Consider the following 25,292-nt stretch of genomic DNA (forward strand, 5'->3'; position numbering starts at 1 on the left):
TAATAGCAAAAAATTATAATGTGATTAAAAATTAAAAATTCAAAAAAAAATGCTGTTGATTTTAAATTTTCTATTTATCAAAGAACCCTGAAAAAACTATCATGGTTTCCACAAAATTATTAAGCAGCACAACTGTGTTCAACATTAATAGTATTAATGTAAATTACGTAACATTTATTTTAAATTGTAATAATATTTCACATCACTGTTGCTTTTTTTTATTGAAAATGCAGTCTTGGTATGACCATAACTTCCAAAAATCTTACCGACCCTATACTTTTGAATAACAGTTGTTGCGTCATTGTGAATGTACACTGTGCCAAAGGTGAAATGATACCCATCTCTTTTGCCCTTACTGCAGTCAGCATTTTCTCTTCTTCAGTCTTCCTGTGTCAGGACTAGCTCAGCTTGTACCTATAAGTCTAAGCTATATGTTGATTTAACAAGCAGCTCTTTATGCCTAAAACCTCACAAAATGATGACTTTGCCACTTATATTCTTGTGCATGATTTGTTTGTTTGTGTTTTTATCCATAGCTCTCCCCTTGTCAAGTTCCTTTTCCTCTTCTCCACTGGGCTTCTCTGCCACCCAGATGAACAAGACCCCATCTTTGCTGGACCTGGGCTCAAGCAGGTCAGGACCGAAACAGTATATAATTAATCCACTGACTGTGTACATGATACTATCTGCAAACAAAGTGACTTGTGTGCTTATGTCCACAGCTCAAACTCCTCCCCCTCCATATCATTGGCCAGCAACTCTCCTAAAGGCAGCCCTTCTGATTGGGCCGTCCCACAGGCATCACGACTCAAATACAGGCAGCAGTTTAACAGCCTGGACAAGCAAATGATTGGTTTTCTAACAGGTACTTAATTATAAATGATTTTCAAAGAAAATGGTTGTCTTACTAGTGTGCAAGCAATTGCCAAACGGATTGCACTAACTTATCATAGGTTCTCTTTAATGATGCCTAGGGACAAATTTTTGAAAATGCCACTGTGATTACTGTGATAATCCCATGATTTTACGGTTAATACAGGTTGTAGAGACTTCAGCTGAAGGCTAGTAGAACAGTAGGATGGCAATCCACACCCATGTGGCTCATCTGCAAAGCACTTGACTATATCACTTACATGCCTCATGACAAAGACACACGTACTAGAAAATTTAAAGAATGAGGAAGTGGGAAAAACATGACTTTGTGAGGTTTATTTCACAGGCTTATGGTATTAAATATAAGCCCACTGCCTGCATCTCAGGTGCAAGCTGTTTTGTGACACATAATTTGAGAACGGTGCTCATTATTCGTTGTGAGAAGAGTTTCTAGATGTTGTAATGTGTTAATGGTTTAGGAGGATTCCAGCATTGTGACACTGGGAATATCAACCAGCTCCAGTCAGACCAGTTATTTTAGTACAGCAACAGTATCAACTAGCTGGTTGTAAACAAACAGCAGTAAAAAAAAGACTTTCCTCCCTGGAATATTTTTAATTGGTCAATATCTTTTTTTTTGTATCAATATAAGTTATTTTTCCCCCTTAATTTTTAAAATTTTATTTCTGCAGGTCCTCAAGTGAGAACTGCAATGTCTACAACAATGCTTACTCAGACTCAGCTAGCTGCCATCTGGTAGGTGTTTGCCTTCCACCGCTATTTGTATAAAGCTTTTTTTTTATTTTACTTTGGGAATATGTCATTGCACAAGGGTAGTTCAAAAATAGCTGGATGAAATACATAGTTGAAGTCAAAAGTTTACATAAACCCTGCAGAATCTGGAAAATGTTCATTATTTTACCAAGATATGACGGATTCCACAAAATGCATGTTTTTTTTTTATTTTGTACTGACCTGAATAAGATATAAAATATGTTTGCATATAGTCCACAAGAGAAAATAATAGCTGAATTTATAAAACTGACCCCTGTTCAAAAGTTTACATACACTTGATTCTTAATATTGTTGTTACCTAAATGATCCAAGACTGTTTTTATTTTTGTGATAGTTGTTCATGAGTCCCTTGTTTGTCCTGAGCTGCCCGCTGTTCTTTTGTATGATTTTTAGATCCATTTTTTTTAACACTAACAACAATTAAGGGACTCATAAGGAACTATTACAGAAGGCTCAAATGCTCACTGATGCTTCAGAAGGAAAAAAAAAACATGCATTAAGAACCTTTACCATGCATTAAAAGCCCCAAAGATTTTATGGGACCTGAAGGATTTTTCTAAAGAACAGTGGGCAGTTTAACTGTTTGAAACAAACAAGGGACTCATGAATCCAAATAAATAAATAAAAAAAATCACATAAAAAACACAGCTGTGGATCATTTAGGTAACAACACACACTCTTAAAAATAAAGGTACTTCACAATGCCATAGAAGAACCTTTTTTGTCTAAATGGTTCCATTAAGAAGAAGTTTCACAAAAGGTTCTTTGTGGCGAAAGAAGGTTCTTCAGATTATAAAAAGGTAAGAAAGAGATGATTCTTTAAAGGACCTTCGATTGAATGGCATGTTTTTTTATGTTTTTCTGTCAGGAATCTTGCTGATGTAAATAAGGATGGTAAACTGCAGCCTGAAGAGTTTATTCTTGCCATGCATCTGGTAGACATGGCTAAAATGGGTCAGCCGCTGCCTATGGCACTCTCTACAGATCTGGTGCCCCCTTCACTGAGGTACTGATGTCTAGTTTGTAACCTGATCTCTGATTGACCCAAAACATTGGTCATGAATGTAAAATGCATTTTAAAGTATTATCTGAATTGCTTACATTGTTCTGTCAATGTTTTTCTCCATAAATATGAACCTGTAGGGGGAAGCTTAGTGACTCTGTGAATGGAACCACTCCCTCGATCTATGCAGGCCTGGCTGAGGACCTCTATGAGTCTGAGCCTCCGCAGAAATCAAGGAACAATTGTATGGGTTACACCACACCTATTATTACATAATGCAATTATCTCTGACTCACTTCTTTTTACAAAACAATAAAACGACATCCTCCCACTTTTACACCAGGTATCAAAGGGTTTAAACAGATGTGTTTTGTAAAATTATTTGATTTGATGAAAGACATTTTAAAAAAATAGTATAAATAATTAGCTAAATATTAAATAACTCTCATTGAGGTGTGCATACAGTCTGTTTGTGTAGTATCCCTCCCTTCCTCCCTCAATATTATTTAGACACCTAAACCGTTCTTAAAAAATTCTGTTGTTGTATTAATTGTCAAAAAAAACCAAGAAGTGTTTATATTTATCAAACACAATAGTCGCTTGGGCTGCAAAAAATGCTTCTCTTACTTAGATTTTTTTTGTCTTGATTCTAGCAAAAATATCAAAAAGGACAAGTAAAATTGTTCTTGTTTTCAGAAAAAAAAAGTCAAAATTAAGTGCGTTTTTGCTTGAAACAAGCAAAAGAATCTGCTAATGGGGTAAGAAAAATAATCTTGATTTTTGTTTGAAATAAGATTTTTTTGCTTACCCCTTTGGCAGATTATTTCGCTTGTTCGAAGCAAAACCTTGTTGACTTGTTTTTTTCTGAAAACAAGAAAATAACTTTTACTATAATATTTAGATATTTTGGCTGGAAACAAGACAAAAATCCTAAGTAATATTTTAACTGTGTGCTCTGTGTATCTAGTGACTTTTGAGGATAAATTCAAGAAAAATATGGAGATGGGAAATGCTGAGCTGGAGAAGCGCCGACAGGCCCTGCTTGAGCAGCAGCGCAGAGAAGAGGAGAGGAGGGCACAGAAGGCCAGAGAAGAGCAGGAGAGAAGAGAGAGGGAAGCACGAGAGCTGGAGCTGAAGAGGAAGAGGGAGGAGGAGCTCAGACTGGAGCGACAGAGAGAGCTGGAGAGACAAAGAGAAGAGGAGAGACTCCGAGAGCTGGAGAGAAAGGAGGTGAGAGTGATAACACAATAAGTTTATATACAGTTAAAGTCAAATGTTTACATACACCTTGCAGAATCTGCAAAATGCTGGTTTACCTAAATAAATGGGGGAAATACAAAATGCATGTTATTTTTTTTATTTAGTTCTGACCTGAATAAGATATTGCACATTAAAGATGTTTACATATAGTCCACAAGAGAAAATAATAGTTGAATTTATAAAAATGACCCCGTTCAAGTTTACATACACTTTATTCGTAATACTGTGTTACCTGAATGATTCACCACTGTTTTTTTTAGTGATAGTTGTTCATGAGTCCCTGTTCTTCAGAAAAAGTCCCACAGAATCTTTGGTTTTTCAGCATTTTTGTGTATTTGAACCCTTTCCAATGATGACTGTATTATTTTGAGATCCATCTTTTCACACTGAGGACAACTGAGGGACTCATATACAACTATTACAGAAGGTTCAAACCCTCACTGATGCTTCAGAAGGAAAAACAAAAAACAATGCATTTAGAGCAGGGGGTGAAAACTTGAACAGAATGGGGATGTGTGCAGCGGGCAGTTTAACTGTTCAGGACAAACAACGGACTCATGAACAACTATCAATAAAAAAAGAAACACACAAGTTACACAAATGGAAATGTCTTTAGTGTATAATATCGTGTTCAGTTCAGCACTTTGTATGATCTCTCTGATTTTGGTAAAATAATGAACATTTTGCAGATTCTGCAAGGTGTACATAAAAGTTTGACTTAAACTGTAGATATAGAGGATTCAGGAAAAGATTTTTGCTTCAAAAACAAAAAACAACTGCTATGATGTTCCTTACAGGCAGCTAAGAAGGAGTTGGAACGCCAGCAGCAGCTTGAGTGGGAGAGGAGGAGAAAGCAGGAGCTCCTAAACCAGAAGAGTGAGGAGCAGGAGGAGATCATCAAACTCCGAGCCAAGAAGAGGAGTCTGGAGATGGAGCTGGAGGCTGTTGTAAGGCTCTAGACATCATGCTATCAACCACTGCATTTTCATCTAGACTCCTATTGTGTGAAACCAAGGACTTTATATTTAACACTTTTCTGTTATTATAATTCATCCTTTTTTAAAATGGACACAAAGCTTGATAAAAGATTTCCATCTCTCTTTTTTAGGGCAACAAGCAGAAGCAAATCTCTGACAGGCTTCGAGATGCTGAAGGCAAAAAGAGAATTCATAAAAATGAGCTGGAAATGATCAACCAGAGAAGAGACTCCTGCATCACAGAAATCAACTCTCTGCAGAAACAGTTAGAGGTCTGACTGCTGAATCCCTACAGCGCACATGAATTATTAATGTGTCTTCGTGGATTAAAATTAAATCTGTTTATTAATTTATACTATGAAATCTCTATTTATTCTTGATATATATCTCAATTTAAGATGTGGATTGCCTCATAAGAGCACAGCAGTAATCATGACTTGCATGCGACTTTATTTTTTTTGCAGGAATTTAAGAGAAAGTTAGGACAGTCAACTATAGAACAGCAAAAACTCAATGACAGACTCCGCAACCTGGGTCTAAACAACCTTCCTAGTAAGACACATTTGGCCAAATACGTTTTTCTCCTCTTGGTATTTCTATTTTAAATATTTTTTTTTCTGAAACAAGCATCTGGAATTGTATGGAAGCCCGTTTCCACCACAGAAAAAGGCAATTTTGACTTTTTGTCTAACAATTCTGACTTTCATTTACATCCCAAATTACGTTTACATCTCACAATTTAGACTTTTTTTTTTCTCAGAATTGCATCATAAATTAGCAATTCGGAATTTTTTCCCAGAGCTGTGAGATATAAATTTGCAATTGCAAGTTATAAAGTCAGTATTGCGAGATATAAACTCACAATTGCGAGAAATAAAGTCAGAATTGCATGATATAAACTAGCAATTCTGACTTTTTTTCTTGCAATTGCGAGTTTGTATCTTGCAAAGACTTTTTCCCCCTCAATTGTAAGATATAAACTCGCATTTGTGAGTTATATAGTCTAGTTTTAAGAAGCAAAAAAGAATGATATGTTCACAGAATTGCGACAGTTTGTATCTCACAATTCTGACTTTTTTCTGAATTGCGTCATCTAAATTAGCAATTCTGATTTTTTTTTTTCTCAAAACTGAGATATAAATGCACAACTGCAAGTTATAAAGTCAGAATTGCAGGATACAAACTCACATTTGCAAGATATAAACTCGCAATTGTGACTTTTTCATGCAATTGCGAGTTTGTATCTCACAATTCTTTTTTTTTTCTCAGAATTGTCATAAATTAGTAATTCTAACTTTTTTCTCAAAACTGAGATGTAAATACACAATTGCAAGTTATATAGTCAGTATTGCGTGATATAAACTCACAATTGCGAGAAATAAAGTCAGAATTGCATGATATAAACTAGCAATTCTGACTTTTTTTCTTGCAATTGCGAGTTTGTATCTTGCAAAGACTTTCCCCCTCAAAATTGTAAGATATAAACTCGCATTTGCGAGATATATATAGTCTAGTTATAAGAAGCAAAAAAGACTGATATGTTCACAGAATTGCGACAGTTTGTATCTCACAATTCTGACTTTTTTCTGAATTGCGTCATCTAAATTAGCAATTCTGATTTTTTTTTTTCTCAAAACTGAGATATAAATGCACAACTGCAAGTTATAAAGTCAGAATTGCAGGATACAAACTCACATTTGCAAGATATAAACTCGCAATTGTGACTTTTTCATGCAATTGCGAGTTTGTATCTCACAATTCTTTTTTTTTTTCTCAGAATTGTCATAAATTAGTAATTCTAACTTTTTTCTCAAAACTGAGATGTAAATACACAATTGCAAGTTATATAGTCAGTATTGCGTGATATAAACTCACAATTGCGAGAAATAAAGTCAGAATTGCATGATATAAACTAGCAATTCTGACTTTTTTTCTTGCAATTGCGAGTTTGTATCTTGCAAAGACTTTCCCCCTCAAAATTGTAAGATATAAACTCGCATTTGCGAGATATATATAGTCTAGTTATAAGAAGCAAAAAAGACTGATATGTTCACAGAATTGCGACAGTTTGTATCTCACAATTCTGACTTTTTTCTGAATTGCGTCATCTAAATTAGCAATTCTGATTTTTATTTTTTTTCTCAAAACTGAGATATAAAATGCACAACTGCTAGTTATAGTCAGAATTGCGGGATAAAACCTCCCATTTGCAAGAAATAAACTCGCAATTTTGACTTTTTTTCTTGCAATTGGAAGTTTGTATCTTGCAATTCTTAATTTTTTTTTCTCAGAATTGTCATATAAATTAGTAATTCTGACTTTTTTCTCAAAACTGAGATGTAAATACACAATTGCAAGTTATAAAGTCAGTATTGCGTGATATAAACTCACAATTGCGAGAAATAAAGTCAGAATTGCATGATATAAACTAGCAATTCTGACTTTTTTTCTTGCAATTGCGAGTTTGTATCTTACAAAGACTTTTTCCCCCTCAAAATTGTAAGATATAAACTCGCATTTGCGAGATATATAGTCTAGTTATAAGAAGCAAAAAAGACTGATATGTTCACAGAATTGCGACAGTTTGTATCTCACAATTCTGACTTTTCTGAATTGCATCATCTAAATTAGCAATTCTGATTTTTTTTTTTCTCAAAACTGAGATATAAATGCACAACTGCAAGTTATAAAGTCAGAATTGCAGGATACAAACTCACATTTGCAAGATATAAACTCGCAATTGTGACTTTTTCATGCAATTGCGAGTTTGTATCTCACAATTCTTTTTTTTTTTTCTCAGAATTGTCATAAATTAGTAATTCTAACTTTTTTCTCAAAACTGAGATGTAAATACACAATTGCAAGTTATATAGTCAGTATTGCGTGATATAAACTCACAATTGCGAGAAATAAAGTCAGAATTGCATGATATAAACTAGCAATTCTGACTTTTTTTCTTGCAATTGCGAGTTTGTATCTTGCAAAGACTTTCCCCCTCAAAATTGTAAGATATAAACTCGCATTTGCGAGATATATATAGTCTAGTTATAAGAAGCAAAAAAGACTGATATGTTCACAGAATTGCGACAGTTTGTATCTCACAATTCTGACTTTTTTCTGAATTGCGTCATCTAAATTAGCAATTCTGATTTTTATTTTTTTTCTCAAAACTGAGATATAAAATGCACAACTGCTAGTTATAGTCAGAATTGCGGGATAAAACCTCCCATTTGCAAGAAATAAACTCGCAATTTTGACTTTTTTTCTTGCAATTGGAAGTTTGTATCTTGCAATTCTTAATTTTTTTTTCTCAGAATTGTCATATAAATTAGTAATTCTGACTTTTTTCTCAAAACTGAGATGTAAATACACAATTGCAAGTTATATAGTCAGTATTGCGTGATATAAACTCACAATTGCGAGAAATAAAGTCAGAATTGCATGATATAAACTAGCAATTCTGACTTTTTTTCTTGCAATTGCGAGTTTGTATCTTACAAAGACTTTTTCCCCCTCAAAATTGTAAGATATAAACTCGCATTTGCGAGATATATAGTCTAGTTATAAGAAGCAAAAAAGACTGATATGTTCACAGAATTGCGACAGTTTGTATCTCACAATTCTGACTTTTCTGAATTGCATCATCTAAATTAGCAATTCTGATTTTTTTTTTTCTCAAAACTGAGATATAAATGCACAACTGCAAGTTATAAAGTCAGAATTGCAGGATACAAACTCACATTTGCAAGATATAAACTCGCAATTGTGACTTTTTCATGCAATTGCGAGTTTGTATCTCACAATTCTTTTTTTTTTTTCTCAGAATTGTCATAAATTAGTAATTCTAACTTTTTTCTCAAAACTGAGATGTAAATACACAATTGCAAGTTATATAGTCAGTATTGCGTGATATAAACTCACAATTGCGAGAAATAAAGTCAGAATTGCATGATATAAACTAGCAATTCTGACTTTTTTTCTTGCAATTGCGAGTTTGTATCTTGCAAAGACTTTCCCCCTCAAAATTGTAAGATATAAACTCGCATTTGCGAGATATATATAGTCTAGTTATAAGAAGCAAAAAAGACTGATATGTTCACAGAATTGCGACAGTTTGTATCTCACAATTCTGACTTTTTTCTGAATTGCGTCATCTAAATTAGCAATTCTGATTTTTATTTTTTTTCTCAAAACTGAGATATAAAATGCACAACTGCTAGTTATAGTCAGAATTGCGGGATAAAACCTCCCATTTGCAAGAAATAAACTCGCAATTTTGACTTTTTTTCTTGCAATTGGAAGTTTGTATCTTGCAATTCTTAATTTTTTTTTCTCAGAATTGTCATATAAATTAGTAATTCTGACTTTTTTCTCAAAACTGAGATGTAAATACACAATTGCAAGTTATAAAGTCAGTATTGCGTGATATAAACTCACAATTGCGAGAAATAAAGTCAGAATTGCATGATATAAACTAGCAATTCTGACTTTTTTTCTTGCAATTGCGAGTTTGTATCTTACAAAGACTTTTTCCCCCTCAAAATTGTAAGATATAAACTCGCATTTGTGAGTTATATAGTCTAGTTATAAGAAGCAAAAAAGACTGATATGTTCACAGAATTGCGACAGTTTGTATCTCACAATTCTGACTTTTCTGAATTGCATCATCTAAATTAGCAATTCTGATTTTTTTTTTTCTCAAAACTGAGATATAAATGCACAACTGCAAGTTATAAAGTCAGAATTGCAGGATACAAACTCACATTTGCAAGATATAAACTCGCAATTGTGACTTTTTCATGCAATTGCGAGTTTGTATCTCACAATTCTTTTTTTTTTTTCTCAGAATTGTCATAAATTAGTAATTCTAACTTTTTTCTCAAAACTGAGATGTAAATACACAATTGCAAGTTATATAGTCAGTATTGCGTGATATAAACTCACAATTGCGAGAAATAAAGTCAGAATTGCATGATATAAACTAGCAATTCTGACTTTTTTTCTTGCAATTGCGAGTTTGTATCTTGCAAAGACTTTCCCCCTCAAAATTGTAAGATATAAACTCGCATTTGCGAGATATATATAGTCTAGTTATAAGAAGCAAAAAAGACTGATATGTTCACAGAATTGCGACAGTTTGTATCTCACAATTCTGACTTTTTTCTGAATTGCGTCATCTAAATTAGCAATTCTGATTTTTATTTTTTTTCTCAAAACTGAGATATAAAATGCACAACTGCTAGTTATAGTCAGAATTGCGGGATAAAACCTCCCATTTGCAAGAAATAAACTCGCAATTTTGACTTTTTTTCTTGCAATTGGAAGTTTGTATCTTGCAATTCTTAATTTTTTTTTCTCAGAATTGTCATATAAATTAGTAATTCTGACTTTTTTCTCAAAACTGAGATGTAAATACACAATTGCAAGTTATATAGTCAGTATTGCGTGATATAAACTCACAATTGCGAGAAATAAAGTCAGAATTGCATGATATAAACTAGCAATTCTGACTTTTTTTCTTGCAATTGCGAGTTTGTATCTTACAAAGACTTTTTCCCCCTCAAAATTGTAAGATATAAACTCGCATTTGCGAGATATATAGTCTAGTTATAAGAAGCAAAAAAGACTGATATGTTCACAGAATTGCGACAGTTTGTATCTCACAATTCTGACTTTTCTGAATTGCATCATCTAAATTAGCAATTCTGATTTTTTTTTTTCTCAAAACTGAGATATAAATGCACAACTGCAAGTTATAAAGTCAGAATTGCAGGATACAAACTCACATTTGCAAGATATAAACTCGCAATTGTGACTTTTTCATGCAATTGCGAGTTTGTATCTCACAATTCTTTTTTTTTTTTCTCAGAATTGTCATAAATTAGTAATTCTAACTTTTTTCTCAAAACTGAGATGTAAATACACAATTGCAAGTTATATAGTCAGTATTGCGTGATATAAACTCACAATTGCGAGAAATAAAGTCAGAATTGCATGATATAAACTAGCAATTCTGACTTTTTTTCTTGCAATTGCGAGTTTGTATCTTGCAAAGACTTTCCCCCTCAAAATTGTAAGATATAAACTCGCATTTGCGAGATATATATAGTCTAGTTATAAGAAGCAAAAAAGACTGATATGTTCACAGAATTGCGACAGTTTGTATCTCACAATTCTGACTTTTTTCTGAATTGCGTCATCTAAATTAGCAATTCTGATTTTTATTTTTTTTCTCAAAACTGAGATATAAAATGCACAACTGCTAGTTATAGTCAGAATTGCGGGATAAAACCTCCCATTTGCAAGAAATAAACTCGCAATTTTGACTTTTTTTCTTGCAATTGGAAGTTTGTATCTTGCAATTCTTAATTTTTTTTTCTCAGAATTGTCATATAAATTAGTAATTCTGACTTTTTTCTCAAAACTGAGATGTAAATACACAATTGCAAGTTATAAAGTCAGAAATGTGGGATATAAACTTGCAATTGCAAGAAATAAAGTCAGATTTTCAAGATATAAACTCGCAATTCTGACTTTTTTTTGTATCTTGCAATTCTTAATTTTTCTTCTCAGAATTGTGAGATATAAACTCGGAATTGTGAGTTATATAGTCCAGTTATGAGAAGCAAAAAAAAAAAAACTGATGTTTACAGAATTGCGACAATTTATGTCTCACAATTCTGACTTAAAAACTCTTGAATCTCTTGAATCTTGAATCTCTTTAATCTTAATAACTTGAAATTCTAAGAAATAAAGTCGCAATTGCGTGATATAAACTCGAAATTGCGACTTTAGCGAGTTTATATCATGCAATTCTGACTTTATTTATCAGAATTGCAAGTTTGTTATTTCTCAGTTATGTCTATAACTCGCAATTCTGACTTTATAACTCGCTATTTTCCGTTTATATCTCGCAATTCTGAGAAAGGAAGACAGAGTTGTGCGAAGTCACAAAAACCTTTTTTTTTTTTTTATTCAGTGGCTTAAATGGGCTTTCATAGAATTGTGAACGACAAAAATGTTAAAATAATATTAAACCTTGTTCCCTGTCATTTTAATAGAATAGACAATTTGTATGTTTATGTTTGTTTGTTTGTTTTTCTTGATGCAGCTGCAACAGTGAAAACTTTACAGAGGAATGTGGAAGACAAGGATCTTACCTGTCGAAAGCTTAAAGAACAACTTAATGCTTTGGAGAAGGAGACTGCAGTTAAATTAGCAGATATGGATCAGTATAAGAAAGAAATTCAGGTAAGCCATTAATATCGCTCAGCTGTGACTAATAAATACATGCATACCATTCAGAGCAGAACAAACTGACCCACATGTTTGGCTAGATTGGTTACACTTTTCAAGATGCTGATCGAAGCAAGACATTTTAACTTGAGTGATATGAAGCTGTAGCTATTTAGCTATTTATTTCTGTAACAAATCTACAAATCTTTCATAACAGACCAGTGCTAACAGCATATAGACTGCTCCTTATGACACTAATGCAAATAACCCCTATGCTTTTGTCCCTGTGTCTTTATCACTAGCTGTAGAGCTTTTCTGTCTGTCTGTCTACTTGTCTGTCTCTCCCTGGCTTTCGCTGCAGTTTGAGGAAATGGATGACTGCATGCTTAAAGGCCTGCTCTCTTTACTGAGTTGCCTCAGCAATCTCTTCTTCCTTCTGAAGGTCTCTCTTTTCCCTTTTCCTGCCCGCTCTTACTGTAGCAGCTGCACCTTTTAGATCATTACCAGAGGTTCTTTACTGCACGCATTATCAGGGATGGATTTAAGGCAGTATAAAATTCCATTCACAAAGTTTTATAATGAGACTCATTTCTGAGTAAACAATATTCAGCTGGAGATCATTTAGGGTGGCTTTTGAGTTTGACATATATGATACTGTGATTTACAATGTTTCATTTTAGAGGTGGGGAAACATGAAAGAGATGTTTTTTTTGTAATATTCGAAAAGGTTCACACATGAATTGTGCACAATAGGACTAGTAATATTTGTTTTAAAAAGACACAGTTTGAAAGAGTGTCATTTTAGCATTAATGGGACACTACTATATTGTTTTTATTATTTTTTTATTAATATTAATAAATAAAAAATCATTTTTGTCATTTTTGCAATTTTCTTACATTTTTATTAGGGATGAACCGATTCGTTTTTTTTTTTTTTGTCATACCGATATTTTTATTACATTTTTTTAATTTTTTTTTTATGGAACTATTTTCTTTACTCAAAAAGAAAAAACATGGCAGTCTTGACAATGCCATCTGACAAACTATCCAACTTATTTTTCCCATTGGATTATGCAAAAGACATGCAACTCATTGTCTCCATGCAGTTAATTAATAAACCATCGGTATCGACTAGGGCTGTGCAATATGGACAAAATAATCATATTGCGATTTTTTGAACGAATATTGCGATTGCGATTTTATTTGCGATTTTTTTTTTTTTTTTTTTTTGCTTTTTCAAACAAGCTACATACATACATTCTAAATGTATTCAGTGCAACATTTCACAATGAAATAACATAGTATTAAGTTTAATAAACAAAACTGTAGTAAAATTGTCTTAAAAACAGACAACATAAAATAAATTAGCCATGTTACTTTTTTTCCCAGGTACTTTAGCCTACTTTGTGTAATAACGAAAACATTAATTTCAGTGGAAAAATAAGTCCAAAACTCTCTGTTTCAACATTTTGAGGGCTCTACAATCTTTTGCTTTTTTTTTTTTCTTATGTGTTTTAATTTTTCTGATAATCAAAAAACATAAACATTTATTTATTTTTAATCAAATGTAAAATAAAATCTTTTAATTTAATGGGACACTACTGTATTGTTTTTATTATTTTTTTTATTAATATATAAAAAAATCATTTTTGTCATTTTTGCAATTCTCTTAAATTTTTATTAGGGATGCACCGATTAGTTTTTTTTTTTTTTTTTTTTTTTTTTAAGAAACTATTTTCTTTACTCAAAAAGAAAAAAACATGACAGTCTTGACAATGCCATCTGACAAACTATCCAACTTATTTTTCCCATTGGATTATGCAAAAGACATGCAACTCATTGTCTCCATGCAGTTAATTAATAAACCATCGGTATCGACCATTTTCGGGCTATTTCCGATATGGAGATGGCTTAAAAAAAATCAAAAATCATCCAATAAATATTGGTGGCTGATATATCGGTGCATCCCTAATTTTTTTTTTTTTTTTTTGCATTTTATTTCAGTTTCAGGTATTTTAATACATCATAAGTTAAACTAAATGGCAAATAGTTGGCAGATAGCTGAAATAAAGTTCTATAAATAATTGGCAAATTAGCAGCATTGCTTGAGAGTGGATTCTGCCTTTCAAGTCAACGTTGAATCCTTTTATTTTGATGTATTTCTGATTGAATGAGGAAATGCGATGAGGAGAAACTTATTTAAATTGATTTATGTCAAAATTATACATTTCACACCAGAATGGAATCAAACATGTGCAAGTTTGCTAAACACATTACCTTGTTGTCTTGATTAGCAAAAAAATCAGGTATCAGTGTTAAGAAAGTTAATTGGATGTAACCTTGATTTTGTTTTTGGTCTCTGTTACAATTGAGTATAATTGAGTTTAGTGTGTCATAATCTTGTGGTTTGTCAATTAGGATCTCCGAGAGAGCCAGAAGACGCAGCAATCTGCTTTGGAAAAACTACGTACCATTAAGGAAGAAAAAATCACAGAGCTAAAGAAACGCAAGCAGGAGGAACTGGAAATGAAGAGGAGAGAAGAGGAAGAGCAGAAGTAAGATTTTTTTCTTTATAATAGACCCACAAAGCTTTTAAAGAATTCAAAATTTTAAAAGCAAAATTTCTTTCTCTATACAGACGCATCAAACTGGAGAAGGAGCGGCAATGGCAGGAGAAACTGCGGCGTGATGAGGAGGAGAAACAGAGGAAAATACAGGAGGAGAGAGAAGCCAAACTTCGTGAGGAAGAGGAGAGGGAGAGACAAGCTCGTTTACAGGCCGCTAAAGAACAAGCAGAACGAGAGCGCAAAGCCCGGGAGGAGGAGGAGAGGAGGCGCAGGGAGGAAGAGGAAGAAAGGAGAGAACAAGAGCGACGCCGACTTGAGGAGAAAAGGAAGAAGGAGGATGAGGAGGACCGCAAGCGGCGAGATGAAGAAAGGAGGAAACTGGAGGAGGAGAGGAGAAAACTTGAGGAAGAACGGAGAAAACTGGAGGAGGAGAGAAAGAGGCAGGAGGAGTTACGATTGGAGGAGGAGAGGAAGCGCGAGGAGAGGAGAAGAGCAGAGGAGGAGCGGAAGAGGAAAGAGGAGGAGAGGCGAGAAGAGGAACGAAGAAGAGAGCGTGAGGAGGAGGAGAGGAGACGACAGCGCGCGCAAGAGGCTGCCATGAGAGATGCAGAGGAGAGGAAGAGATTAGAAGAAGAGAGAAAAAGAAAAGAGGAGGACCGGAAAAGGCAGGAAGAGGAGGACAGGAGGCGTCGGGAGGAAGAGCACAGAAAACAGGATGAGGAGAGGAGGAAGAAACAACAGGAGGAAGAGGCCGCAGCCACAGCCGCAAGACTGCGAGACGATGAACAGAACAAGAAGAACACTGTTAAAACGGACATCGTTGCTGCTCTTCTGCGCGGCCTGGAGGAGAGGAAAGGTAAGAGAAAGTGAACCGTAAGTTTTAAAATGATAATCAAATAGCATGGTTAGGTAAAGGATTAGTTCAGTTTCAGATCAAAAATTTACAGTAATGTACTCACGCCTTTGTCATCCAAGATGTTCATGTCCTTCTTTCTTCAGTTGCAAAGAAATTGTTTTTTGAGAACGACATTTCAGGATTTTTCTCTATATAATGGATATGTGTTGTTCCCCCAAGGTTGAACTTCTAAAATGCAGATTAAACGCAGCATCAAAGGGCTTCAAATGATCCTGGCTGAGGAAAAAGGGTCCTATCTAGTGAAACGATCTGTTATTTTCAAAATAAATTGACGGTTTATATACTTTGTAAACCTTAAATGCTCCTCTTGGCTTGTCTCTGCGATGCGCATGTGTAATCTGTGTAATCCAGGTCAAACGCAATTAGGAAATGTCGAAAACTCCCAATACATTTTCGTCTTCAACTTAAAAATCGTCCTACATAGCTGTTTTACTTTTTTTTGTAAAGGGCTTCTTTGTATGTTCACTTTGTAAACACTGGGTTGCTATTTTCTGTAGCAATGTAGGACGATTTTGACACTGGGAAAGAAAACGAGATGGGAGTTTTTCGACATACCCTAACTTCATTGACCTGGATTACACAGTCTACGAGCATTTGAGGTTAAAAAGTATATAAATTGTCAGTTTGTTTAGAAAATATCTGATCTGATAAGCCCCTTCTTCCTCAGCCGGGGTTGTTTAGAGCCCATTGAAGCTGCATTTAAACTGCATTTTGGAAGTTCAAACTTGGGGGCACCATACATATCCACTATATGGAGAGAAATCCTAAAATGTTTTCCTCAAAAAACAGAATTTCTTTACGACTGAAGAAAGAAAGGCATGGAAATCTTGGATGACAATGGGGTGAGAACATTATCTGTAAATTTTTGTTTCACAAAAAAGTTTTACAAAAAAGTTATCTCTGAGATGATTGGAATGAATGACGGTATTTTATTGATTTCAGGCGGCAGACATCCTCTTGCCACACAGCACAGGAGATCAGCGGCACTGACAACGTTTAAAGCCCTCTACCCCTTCGCCGCTAGAAACGATGATGAGCTTTCCTTTGAAAGCGATGACCTGATTGAGGTCAGTTTGAGAGTGAATCTCAAAAAACCTGCCAATGACCTAGGGCTTGTTTCAACCTAAAATCCAATGAACGCAAATATAAGATGCTAGATTTGCCTTTTCTTTATTATATTTTAAAGAAAATTAAACCTATATTTTTAAGAAAAACTGTCAAAATAAACGTTCATATTAAATTGAAGAAATTGTGACAGAAATATATGACCTTATGTAATGATACTTCTACTACTACTGCTACTAAAACTACTACTAATAAAATTAATATTAAAACATTACTTTTTAAGAATTATTTTCCAAAACAATTATTTGCCAGGAAAAAATGTAAATGCACAACACAATATTTTTTGGGATGGAATTTTTTTTAAATTCTGTATAAAATCAATTAATTACAAATAATTTTGATTTATTAAAATTTAATGAAAGCATTAAAATGGAATCCAGAAAATTGATACAGTTTGGTAAAAATAAAACTGAATTTAAGAGAAAAAAAATTAATAATGATTTTTAATAAACTGTGTTAATTGTGTATGTTAAATTTCATGATTTCAATTAATCGGACATGATTTTCGATTTGTGTTGGGCAACGATTAATCGCATCCAAAATTTATAAAAGTTTTTAATATATGTGTGTGTACTGTGTATGTTTATTATGTATATGTAAATACACAAACATACATTTATACATTTAAGAAAAATGTTATGTTGATATTAAATATATTTATATAACAAATAGTGTGTCTTTATATATAAATAAATATACACGGTATGGTACACACATATATTATATAAACAAAAACCTTTATTTTGGATGCGCTTAAATACGATTAATCATTGCCCAGCACTATTTTTGATCAATATTTTTTTTTATTAACCATCAAAAAAGTCTAGAAAAATTCTACTGAAAAAAAAAAAAAAAACGGAATCCAGAAAAATGAAAATAGAAAAACGTAATTAAAAAAACAAAAATAAAATGAAATTTCACTTTGTGTCCAGTGTAGATGCGATTTTTATATTTGTAATATTTACATTTTTTTTTTATTGCCTTTATTTATCAAGGACATTAAATTGATTAAAAAGTGACAGCAAAGACTTTTACTTTGTTGTGAAATATTGATTGTTCAAACAAATACTGTTCTTTTTAACTCCTTAAATGTATCATGGATTCTTTTAAACACAAAAATAAAAATATTAAACAATTTTTCTTTGCATGTCAGAATGCTTTCTAAAGGATCACATGAAATGCAAGACTGTAGAAATGGCTGCTCTATGGCTAATAATAAAACACAAAAACAATTATTTTAAATGGTAATAATATATCACACTTCTGCTATTTTATTATATAGCTTGTTGAGCATCAATGACTTCTTTGAAAAACTTAAATGGCCCCAAACTTTAGAACACTATTGTGTGTTCGCTATAGAAAATGTTATTATTATTGGTAGTGTTTTTTAAATGTGTTCAATGTTAAAAGTGATTGGGAACATCTAGCGCAAACTGTGAAACTCCTGTCAGCCTGAGATTTAGAGTTTACTCAGCTGGTTTTGTGTTTGTCTAGGTGGATGAGAGCGTAGAGCGAGAGCAGGGCTGGCTGTACGGCAGTCGGCAGGGGAAGATGGGCTGGTTCCCTGAGAGCTATGTGGAGAAGCAGGCCAAAACTGAAGCGCCGCTCGTGGCCAAACAAGCCCTAAAGCCACAGGTCTCCATCTCCGTCAGGTGTGGTCTCAAATCTGACTACCTCATACTGTTCAAATGCTTCATGCACAATCATTTGTCAAATGCACTCACAGACAAAGTGCATGTGGGTACAGAACCATTTCAAAAAACATTCACAGCTACAAACTGCATGTCTTTCATGTGAAAGAAGCAAAATGCATTTTGAGTACCATGACATGTTCACACCAAGTCCGGAAGTATAAAAAGCATAATGCAAATTTTTTGTTTTTCTCTTATTAAAAAAAATACAAATCTGTTTATATTAGGACTTTGTGTGAAAGAGTTCATAAAGCTGCACTGTTTTGTTTCAAAATCTTGAGCATGATGGTAGAACACGCAGAATATTCTAAAACGCCTTCTTCACCAGCAAACTGAGCGACGGACCGAGTGGATCACGGCTGAGCTCCGCTTTCACCCCCACCCATGCCACAGCCTCCGCCTCTTCCAGCCATGGTCAGGTATGCAGGTTTCCTTGAGAAAACCACATAGTGTTTGTGTAAGCTACAACTTCCTTGTCTTGAAATGCAATGACGTTTGCATTTGTTTTTTAGGTGGTGGGGAATGTGCAAGCTCAAGCTCTGTGCTCATGGACTGCAAAGACGGACAACCATCTCAACTTCTCCAAAGATGATATGATCACGGTTCTGGAGCAGCAGGAGAACTGGTGGCTTGGAGAGCTCAATGGGGTTCAGGGGTGGTTCCCCAAAACCTATGTTACAGTGCTGAGCGCCAGCGATGCACAAGCAGAGTAAATACACACACCATGCTGAAGTGGTTTATTGTATCAATAACAGCAGTGCTGAAGTGGTTATGACCAAAGTAGATTTGGGTGTGTAGCTGTGAGTGTTTCATGTACTTTGTCTGTGGAAAATCTTAAAGGAGAATTTCACTTCCAGAACAAAAAATTCTCTGTGATTTACTCTTGTCTTTCTTTCCTCAGTCGTAAAAAGCTGTTTCTTAAGGATAACATTTCAGGATTTTTTTCAATACAGTTGACTTCTACGGTGCCTGCGAGTTTGAACTTCCAAAATGCAGTTTAAATGCAGCTTCAAAGGGCTCTAAAATCCAGCCAAGGAAGCTGGATCCAGCGAAACAATTTTTTTTTCAATACAAAAAACCCTAATTTTCTCCTCCGACTTAAAGTCATTTGTCATACTTTGTGGAAAAGTGTTAAAGAAGTTGACTTCCAGAACAAAAATTTCCATATGATTTACTCACCACCTCGTCATCCAGGATGTTCATGTCTTTCTTTCTTCAGTAATAAATAGATTGTTTCCTGATGAAAACATTTCAGGAATTTTCTCTTTATAGTGGACTTCTATGGTGCCTGTGAGTTTGAACTTCCAAAATGCAGTTTTAATGCAGCTTCAAAGGTCTCTAAACCCAGCCGAGGAAGAAGGGTCTTTTCTAGCGAAGCGATTGATTATTTTAACAAATAAAATGACAATTTATATACTTTTTTTGTATATTTAAGGCCTTCTTGCGGGTTTCCGCCAAAATAAAAGTCAACATTTGTAAATGTTAGTATCGTAATTTAACCGTTTGTAATATTGTCTAATGTTTTAGAAAAAGGCTCTTCTGCTCAGCAAGGCTGCATTAATTTTAACATTAAAAAAAACACATGCCTGATTCTAAAAGGTCTTAATAATTGCCCAAGAATATTATTTTACTAACGTATTAATTTTATGCTGAACTGTGGTATAATGTCTACTAGAATGTTAAAAATGTTTAGTGTTAAGTAAATAATTTTAATTTGTAATTTTGTAATTGATTTCTTCGAAAAGCAAGACAAAACTGTAAAAATTAAATTTCGGCTTTTTAATGTATGCAATGGTGAAAAAAATGTGCAAATACATGGGAGGAAAAACACAAAAAACCGTGTTCAGTAATCAGCCTTCGGCCCAGTGTTTCATTTTGTTTGGCTTTGGCCAAGAATTTATTTAGGTGCATCCCTGAAACACCCTTTTTGAAAAAAGATAGAACAGCAATATTAAAGTTGGAGGAGGAAAGGAGATGGGAGTTTTTCGTACCCTAACATACCCTAACCGTATTGAACTGGAATGCACAGTTCACGCAGAGCTAGACTAGATCAGCATTTGAGGTTAAACAGCATATAAATTGTACATTTTATTTTATTTTATTTTATTTTTTAGAAAATAACCGCTTCGCTAGATAAGACTCTTCTTGCTTGGCTGGCATCGTTTAAAACCCTTAGAAGCTACATTTAAACTTCAGTTTGTAAGTTCAAACTCGCGGGCATCGTAGAAGTCCACTATATAGAGAGAAATCCTGAAATGTTTTCCCTAAGATACATAATTTCTTTACAACTGAAGAAAGAAACACATGAACATCTTGGATGACAAGGGGGTAAGTAAATTATCATTTTGGAAGTGAACTTCTTTAATGGTATTAAACTCAGATGTTCCTGCAAAAAGACTAATTCTGATGTTGTGTTGCTCTACTTTGTTTGAGGTTGTCATGATTCATTTGGCATTCGACAGCATTGTCCTAACACTATTCAGTCATCTTGTTTTAGTGCTTATTTAATGTTTAATTCTTCCCCTTATAGCTCCACTGATGCTTCTGATACAGGAGATGGATCTACCTATGAAGGTAAGAAAAAACAGATTTGTTTTTCCACCAGAAAACTTTTGCAGTGAAGCAGTTTGTGATTAGAGAGCATTGCATACTGAGTACGAACATTTTCACAGGTTAAGAAATGAATACAACCGCACATTATGTCAGTCGAGTTTACACACTGCCTCCGAAACTATCATCCGTCATAAATTCGGATTAGGTTAGAATTTCTGCATTTTCACACAGAGACAGAGCACCACGCGTCATAATCTGAAAACCAATCGAACGCTCTCCATTGCCTTTGTTTTGTGGGAAGCTGCCTCCTTGTCATCTCTGATTTATAACAAAAATCAGAACAATGTCTAAAAGCTGCTATGTGACAAGGTGTGCAGTAAACAAGCTAAAAAACACAAAACTATGTTTTTATAAGCTGTCAACCTATGAAGCGAGTGTTTAAGGACACAAAAGTAAAGCGCAGAGAACCACACCTGCTGGAGGGAAATTTAATGGCAACAGTAAACATTTATTTTTTTTAACCATGTCAAAGGATTATTGCACCACCCTGAAAAGAGGGGATATATTTAGAAACTAAATTTTATTGGTCTTTGTCAGTGCTCCTTTTTCTTTACCTTTCTTTTTTTTGGAGAAATGAATGGCCCAACGTGAAATATCCTTACATCTACAACTATTTGTGTCTTTAAACACTCGTTTTTTTGGGGGGGGTCGACAGCTTAAACGTAGTTTTGTGTTTTTGTAGTTTGTTCACTGTACACCTTGACACATAGCAGCTTTTAGACATTGTTCTGTTTTTTGTTATAAGTCAGAAATGACAAGGAGTCCACTTCCCACAATACAAAGTCAATGGAGAGCGTTGGATTGTTTCCCCCCCTGGTGTGGGCTTAGCCTCAATGTGCTCTGTCTCTATCCGTAACATGCATTTTTTGATAGGAAAGGGTGACGAATATGAGAAAACCGAAAATTTGACTGTGCAGCGACCTTCAGAATAAACATTCCTTGTAGTTGTGTGTACAGTATATTCATTTCAAGTATATTTTGTGTCTGTTATGCCTGTGAACACGTCACAGATTTATCTCTTGACATCAGTATTGTCCTTGTGTTTGTATGTTGATCCTGTCATCAGAATATGTGGCGCTGTACACTTACGAGAGCCCTGAGCCTGGAGACCTGACCTTCACCGAGGGAGACACCATCCTGGTGTCAGAGAGAGAAGGGGAGTGGTGGAGAGGCAGCATCGGAGACCGATCAGGAGTCTTCCCCTCCAATTACGTCAAGCCAAAGGAGACTGATGTAATTTTATTTTTGTGTTTAAGGATATGGCATGCATATGCATATACATATGTTGTTGGTTTGTGATTTAATACTGTTTATTTATTTATTTATTTTTAGACGTCAAGTCTCTCTGGTAAACTTGGAACGCCTGGCAAAAAGCCAGGTAAGTAAGCACAAGTTATATGACACAATTAAATTGCAGCAATTAATCATAGTTGGTTATTTAAACATATAATGTATTATTTTTGATTGTAGAAGTGGCACAGGTGACCACTGCACACACAGCTGCAGGTGCAGAGCAGCTGAATCTAGCCCCAGGGCAGCTCATCCTCATCCTTACCAAGAACCCCTCCGGCTGGTGGCTCGGGGAACTGCAGGTGAGTGAGGAGTTTATGCTTGAACGCCTTAAATGTGACCCTGGACCACAAAACCAGTCATAAGTCGCACAGGTATTTTTGTAGCAGTAGCCAAAAATACATTGTATGGGTAAAAGTGATCTATTTTCTTTTATGCCAAAAATCATTAGGATATTAAGATCATGTTCCATGCAGATATTTTGTACATTTCCCATCATAAAGATATTAAAACTTAATTTTTGATTAGTAATATGCACTGCTAAGAGCTTTATTTGGACAAGTTTAAAGGCATTTTTCTCAACATTTAGTTTTTTTTTTTTTTGCACCCTCAGATTCCAGATTTTCCAGTAGTTGTATCTTAAACAAATATTGTCCTATCCTAACAAACCATACATGAATGGAAAGCTTATTTATTCAGCTTTCAGATGGTTTCAGGTGATTTCCAAAAAACTGACCTTTATGACTAGCTTTCTGGTCCAGGGTCACAAATGAGCCACTACTTCCAATTTTACAGACTTTTTTCCATGCATTTCATCATATATATATATATATATATATATATATACACACACACACACACACACACACACACACACACACACACACATACATACATACAATAATTGTTGATGGTGATTATGTTCAGATTATGGCTGATAACCAATAGTAAACAATATACATATTACCAGGAAAATTTATTAAAAATTGGGACCAAAAATTTGATTTGACACTTTGACCTGACCATGTTTTATTGCATACCTTTCTATTAAAGTTATCTGACATTATCAAGATGAATTTGTTTAACTCTTGAGTTCTTGTCATACATATTACCATTTTCTAAACTATCGCAAATAAACTGTTAGAAATGTTGAAGGTGTCTGAATTTTGGTTTTACTGTATATCTTTATTTTGGGGCCCTATGAAATACATTTTATTTTTTCCAAAATTCTGTTTTATTATTTTCTAAATTCCGTTTTTTTTTCCAATTTTCATTTTGTTAGACTGTTTTAATGGTTGAATTAAAAAATATTAATACAAAAAGCATGTCTAATTAATTGAAATCATGAAACACAATTTACCTGCAATTTTTTTTTTTAAGTTTAACAAAAATTTAATTATTGCCCTATGAAATCCGTTTTACTTTACTTTTTTTTTCTCCATAATTTTTCTGGATTTTATTTTAATGGTTTCATTAAATTTTAATAATCAAAATCATCTCTAATTAATGAATCTTATTTAAAAAAAAATGCTATTGTTAATTTATTATTAGTTTATTTCTTTTTTCCAGAAATAATTTTCCTGCTAAATAAATTCTGGTAAATATTCCTTTAAAAAAAAAAGTTTTTAATAATAATTTAATTAACATTAAGTAATATATTTCTGTCACAATTTCTTTCAAATTAAACAACTTTTATTTTGACAGGTTGCTGTGAAGATCTCTAAGTTTCTCTGAATGTAAAATGACAATAGTTTTTCTCAAAAGAAATGGTGAAATTCTCATAAAGTGACTCTCAGAGATGTTCTAGGGATTATAATTATGTGTCCATGTACTCAAATTACATTTTTATGGCCTTTTAACTTTACAAAATATTTTTATATATGTTTACAAAATTCAGGTATTTTTTTTCCCCCCATAATTTTTCTGGATTCCATTTTAATGGTTTCATTAAATGTCAATAATCAAAATAATCTCTAATTAATAGATTTTTATTAAAACTAGTATTATTAATTTATTATTAGTTTATTTCTTTTTTGTGTTACCATGTTATGATTTAAGTTTACTGACTTACTTTTGATATTCATCCACAATTCGTCAAGTTTGCATTTTTATGACTGGATCCTGCAGCATTGCGGAAATCCTAGGGCCCTATATATTAATTTTATTAGACAAAATTGTATAAAATTTAAATATAGGCCTTAATTTAAACAATTATCAGCTCATTGGTATTGCTCAGAATATTAGGTATATTTTTATCATTTTAAATGATAGAAATCTCCACCTAATATGTATATTATATATGTTCTACAAACAAAATAATCTTCAATTATTTTCACAGATGGATACAAAAATTCAAAATAGCTGCAAAGTTTTTTTTTGTTTGTGTCCTCAGGCCAGAGGGAAGAAGCGTCAGAAGGGCTGGTTTCCTGCTTCACACGTCAAGCTTTTGGGCTCAAACAGCGGCAAATCTACACCTGCACCTACGGCTGGTAAGAAACAGAACAGCTTTCCATAGTTGATGATTTGTTTCTGTTTTTTGTGAATGTCCTCATTGCCCTCGCTCCATTTCTTCGCTGTAGTCGGCCAAGTCATCGCTATATACGACTACACCGCAGCGAATGAGGACGAGCTGAGCTTCTCGAAGAGTCAAGTTATCAACGTGCTGGACAAAAGCGATCCTGACTGGTGGAAAGGAGAACTCAATGGGGTCACGGGCTTGATTCCTACCAACTATGTGAAAATGACCACCTCTGATTCTGACCCCAGTCAGCAGTGTAAGTAAAGACTCATAAACTGACCAGTCTACTTTTTGTTCTGTGTTTTTAATGTCGGGTTTTTGGTTGCGTCTGCAACTATGAAATTTGTCTTTTGTTTTTGTTTTGAAAGTTAAATTGGTTTCAGATTATTTAAAGACAAAATGTTGCATTCTATGCTCCTTAAATGTGG

General features: G+C 33.9%; 1 protein-coding gene across 2 annotated transcripts in view; it reads left to right on the forward strand.

Moving 5' to 3' along the window:
• The window catches only part of itsn2b (intersectin 2b), a 55,018-nt gene that overhangs the window by 14,086 nt on the left and 15,640 nt on the right, over positions 1 to 25,292 (forward strand). Inside the window, exons 7-28 of one of the 2 annotated variants that reach the window (XM_073826403.1) lie at positions 537 to 633; positions 723 to 865; positions 1,566 to 1,629; positions 2,537 to 2,674; positions 2,812 to 2,915; positions 3,639 to 3,901; positions 4,729 to 4,878; positions 5,040 to 5,180; positions 5,373 to 5,460; positions 12,020 to 12,159; positions 14,563 to 14,699; positions 14,783 to 15,567; positions 16,570 to 16,694; positions 18,247 to 18,404; positions 18,772 to 18,862; positions 18,956 to 19,152; positions 20,974 to 21,017; positions 22,123 to 22,289; positions 22,389 to 22,434; positions 22,527 to 22,648; positions 24,739 to 24,835; positions 24,926 to 25,120. In XM_073826403.1, coding sequence (XP_073682504.1) covers positions 537 to 633; positions 723 to 865; positions 1,566 to 1,629; positions 2,537 to 2,674; positions 2,812 to 2,915; positions 3,639 to 3,901; positions 4,729 to 4,878; positions 5,040 to 5,180; positions 5,373 to 5,460; positions 12,020 to 12,159; positions 14,563 to 14,699; positions 14,783 to 15,567; positions 16,570 to 16,694; positions 18,247 to 18,404; positions 18,772 to 18,862; positions 18,956 to 19,152; positions 20,974 to 21,017; positions 22,123 to 22,289; positions 22,389 to 22,434; positions 22,527 to 22,648; positions 24,739 to 24,835; positions 24,926 to 25,120 — 3,492 coding nt within the window. The remainder of the gene's footprint in view (positions 1 to 536; positions 634 to 722; positions 866 to 1,565; positions 1,630 to 2,536; positions 2,675 to 2,811; positions 2,916 to 3,638; positions 3,902 to 4,728; positions 4,879 to 5,039; positions 5,181 to 5,372; positions 5,461 to 12,019; positions 12,160 to 14,562; positions 14,700 to 14,782; positions 15,568 to 16,569; positions 16,695 to 18,246; positions 18,405 to 18,771; positions 18,863 to 18,955; positions 19,153 to 20,973; positions 21,018 to 22,122; positions 22,290 to 22,388; positions 22,435 to 22,526; positions 22,649 to 24,738; positions 24,836 to 24,925; positions 25,121 to 25,292) is intronic. The other variant, XM_073826404.1, reaches the window with a different exon arrangement.

This window comes from Garra rufa, chromosome 21, assembly GCF_049309525.1.
Source record: "Garra rufa chromosome 21, GarRuf1.0, whole genome shotgun sequence".
NCBI classification, from domain to species: domain Eukaryota; kingdom Metazoa; phylum Chordata; class Actinopteri; order Cypriniformes; family Cyprinidae; genus Garra; species Garra rufa.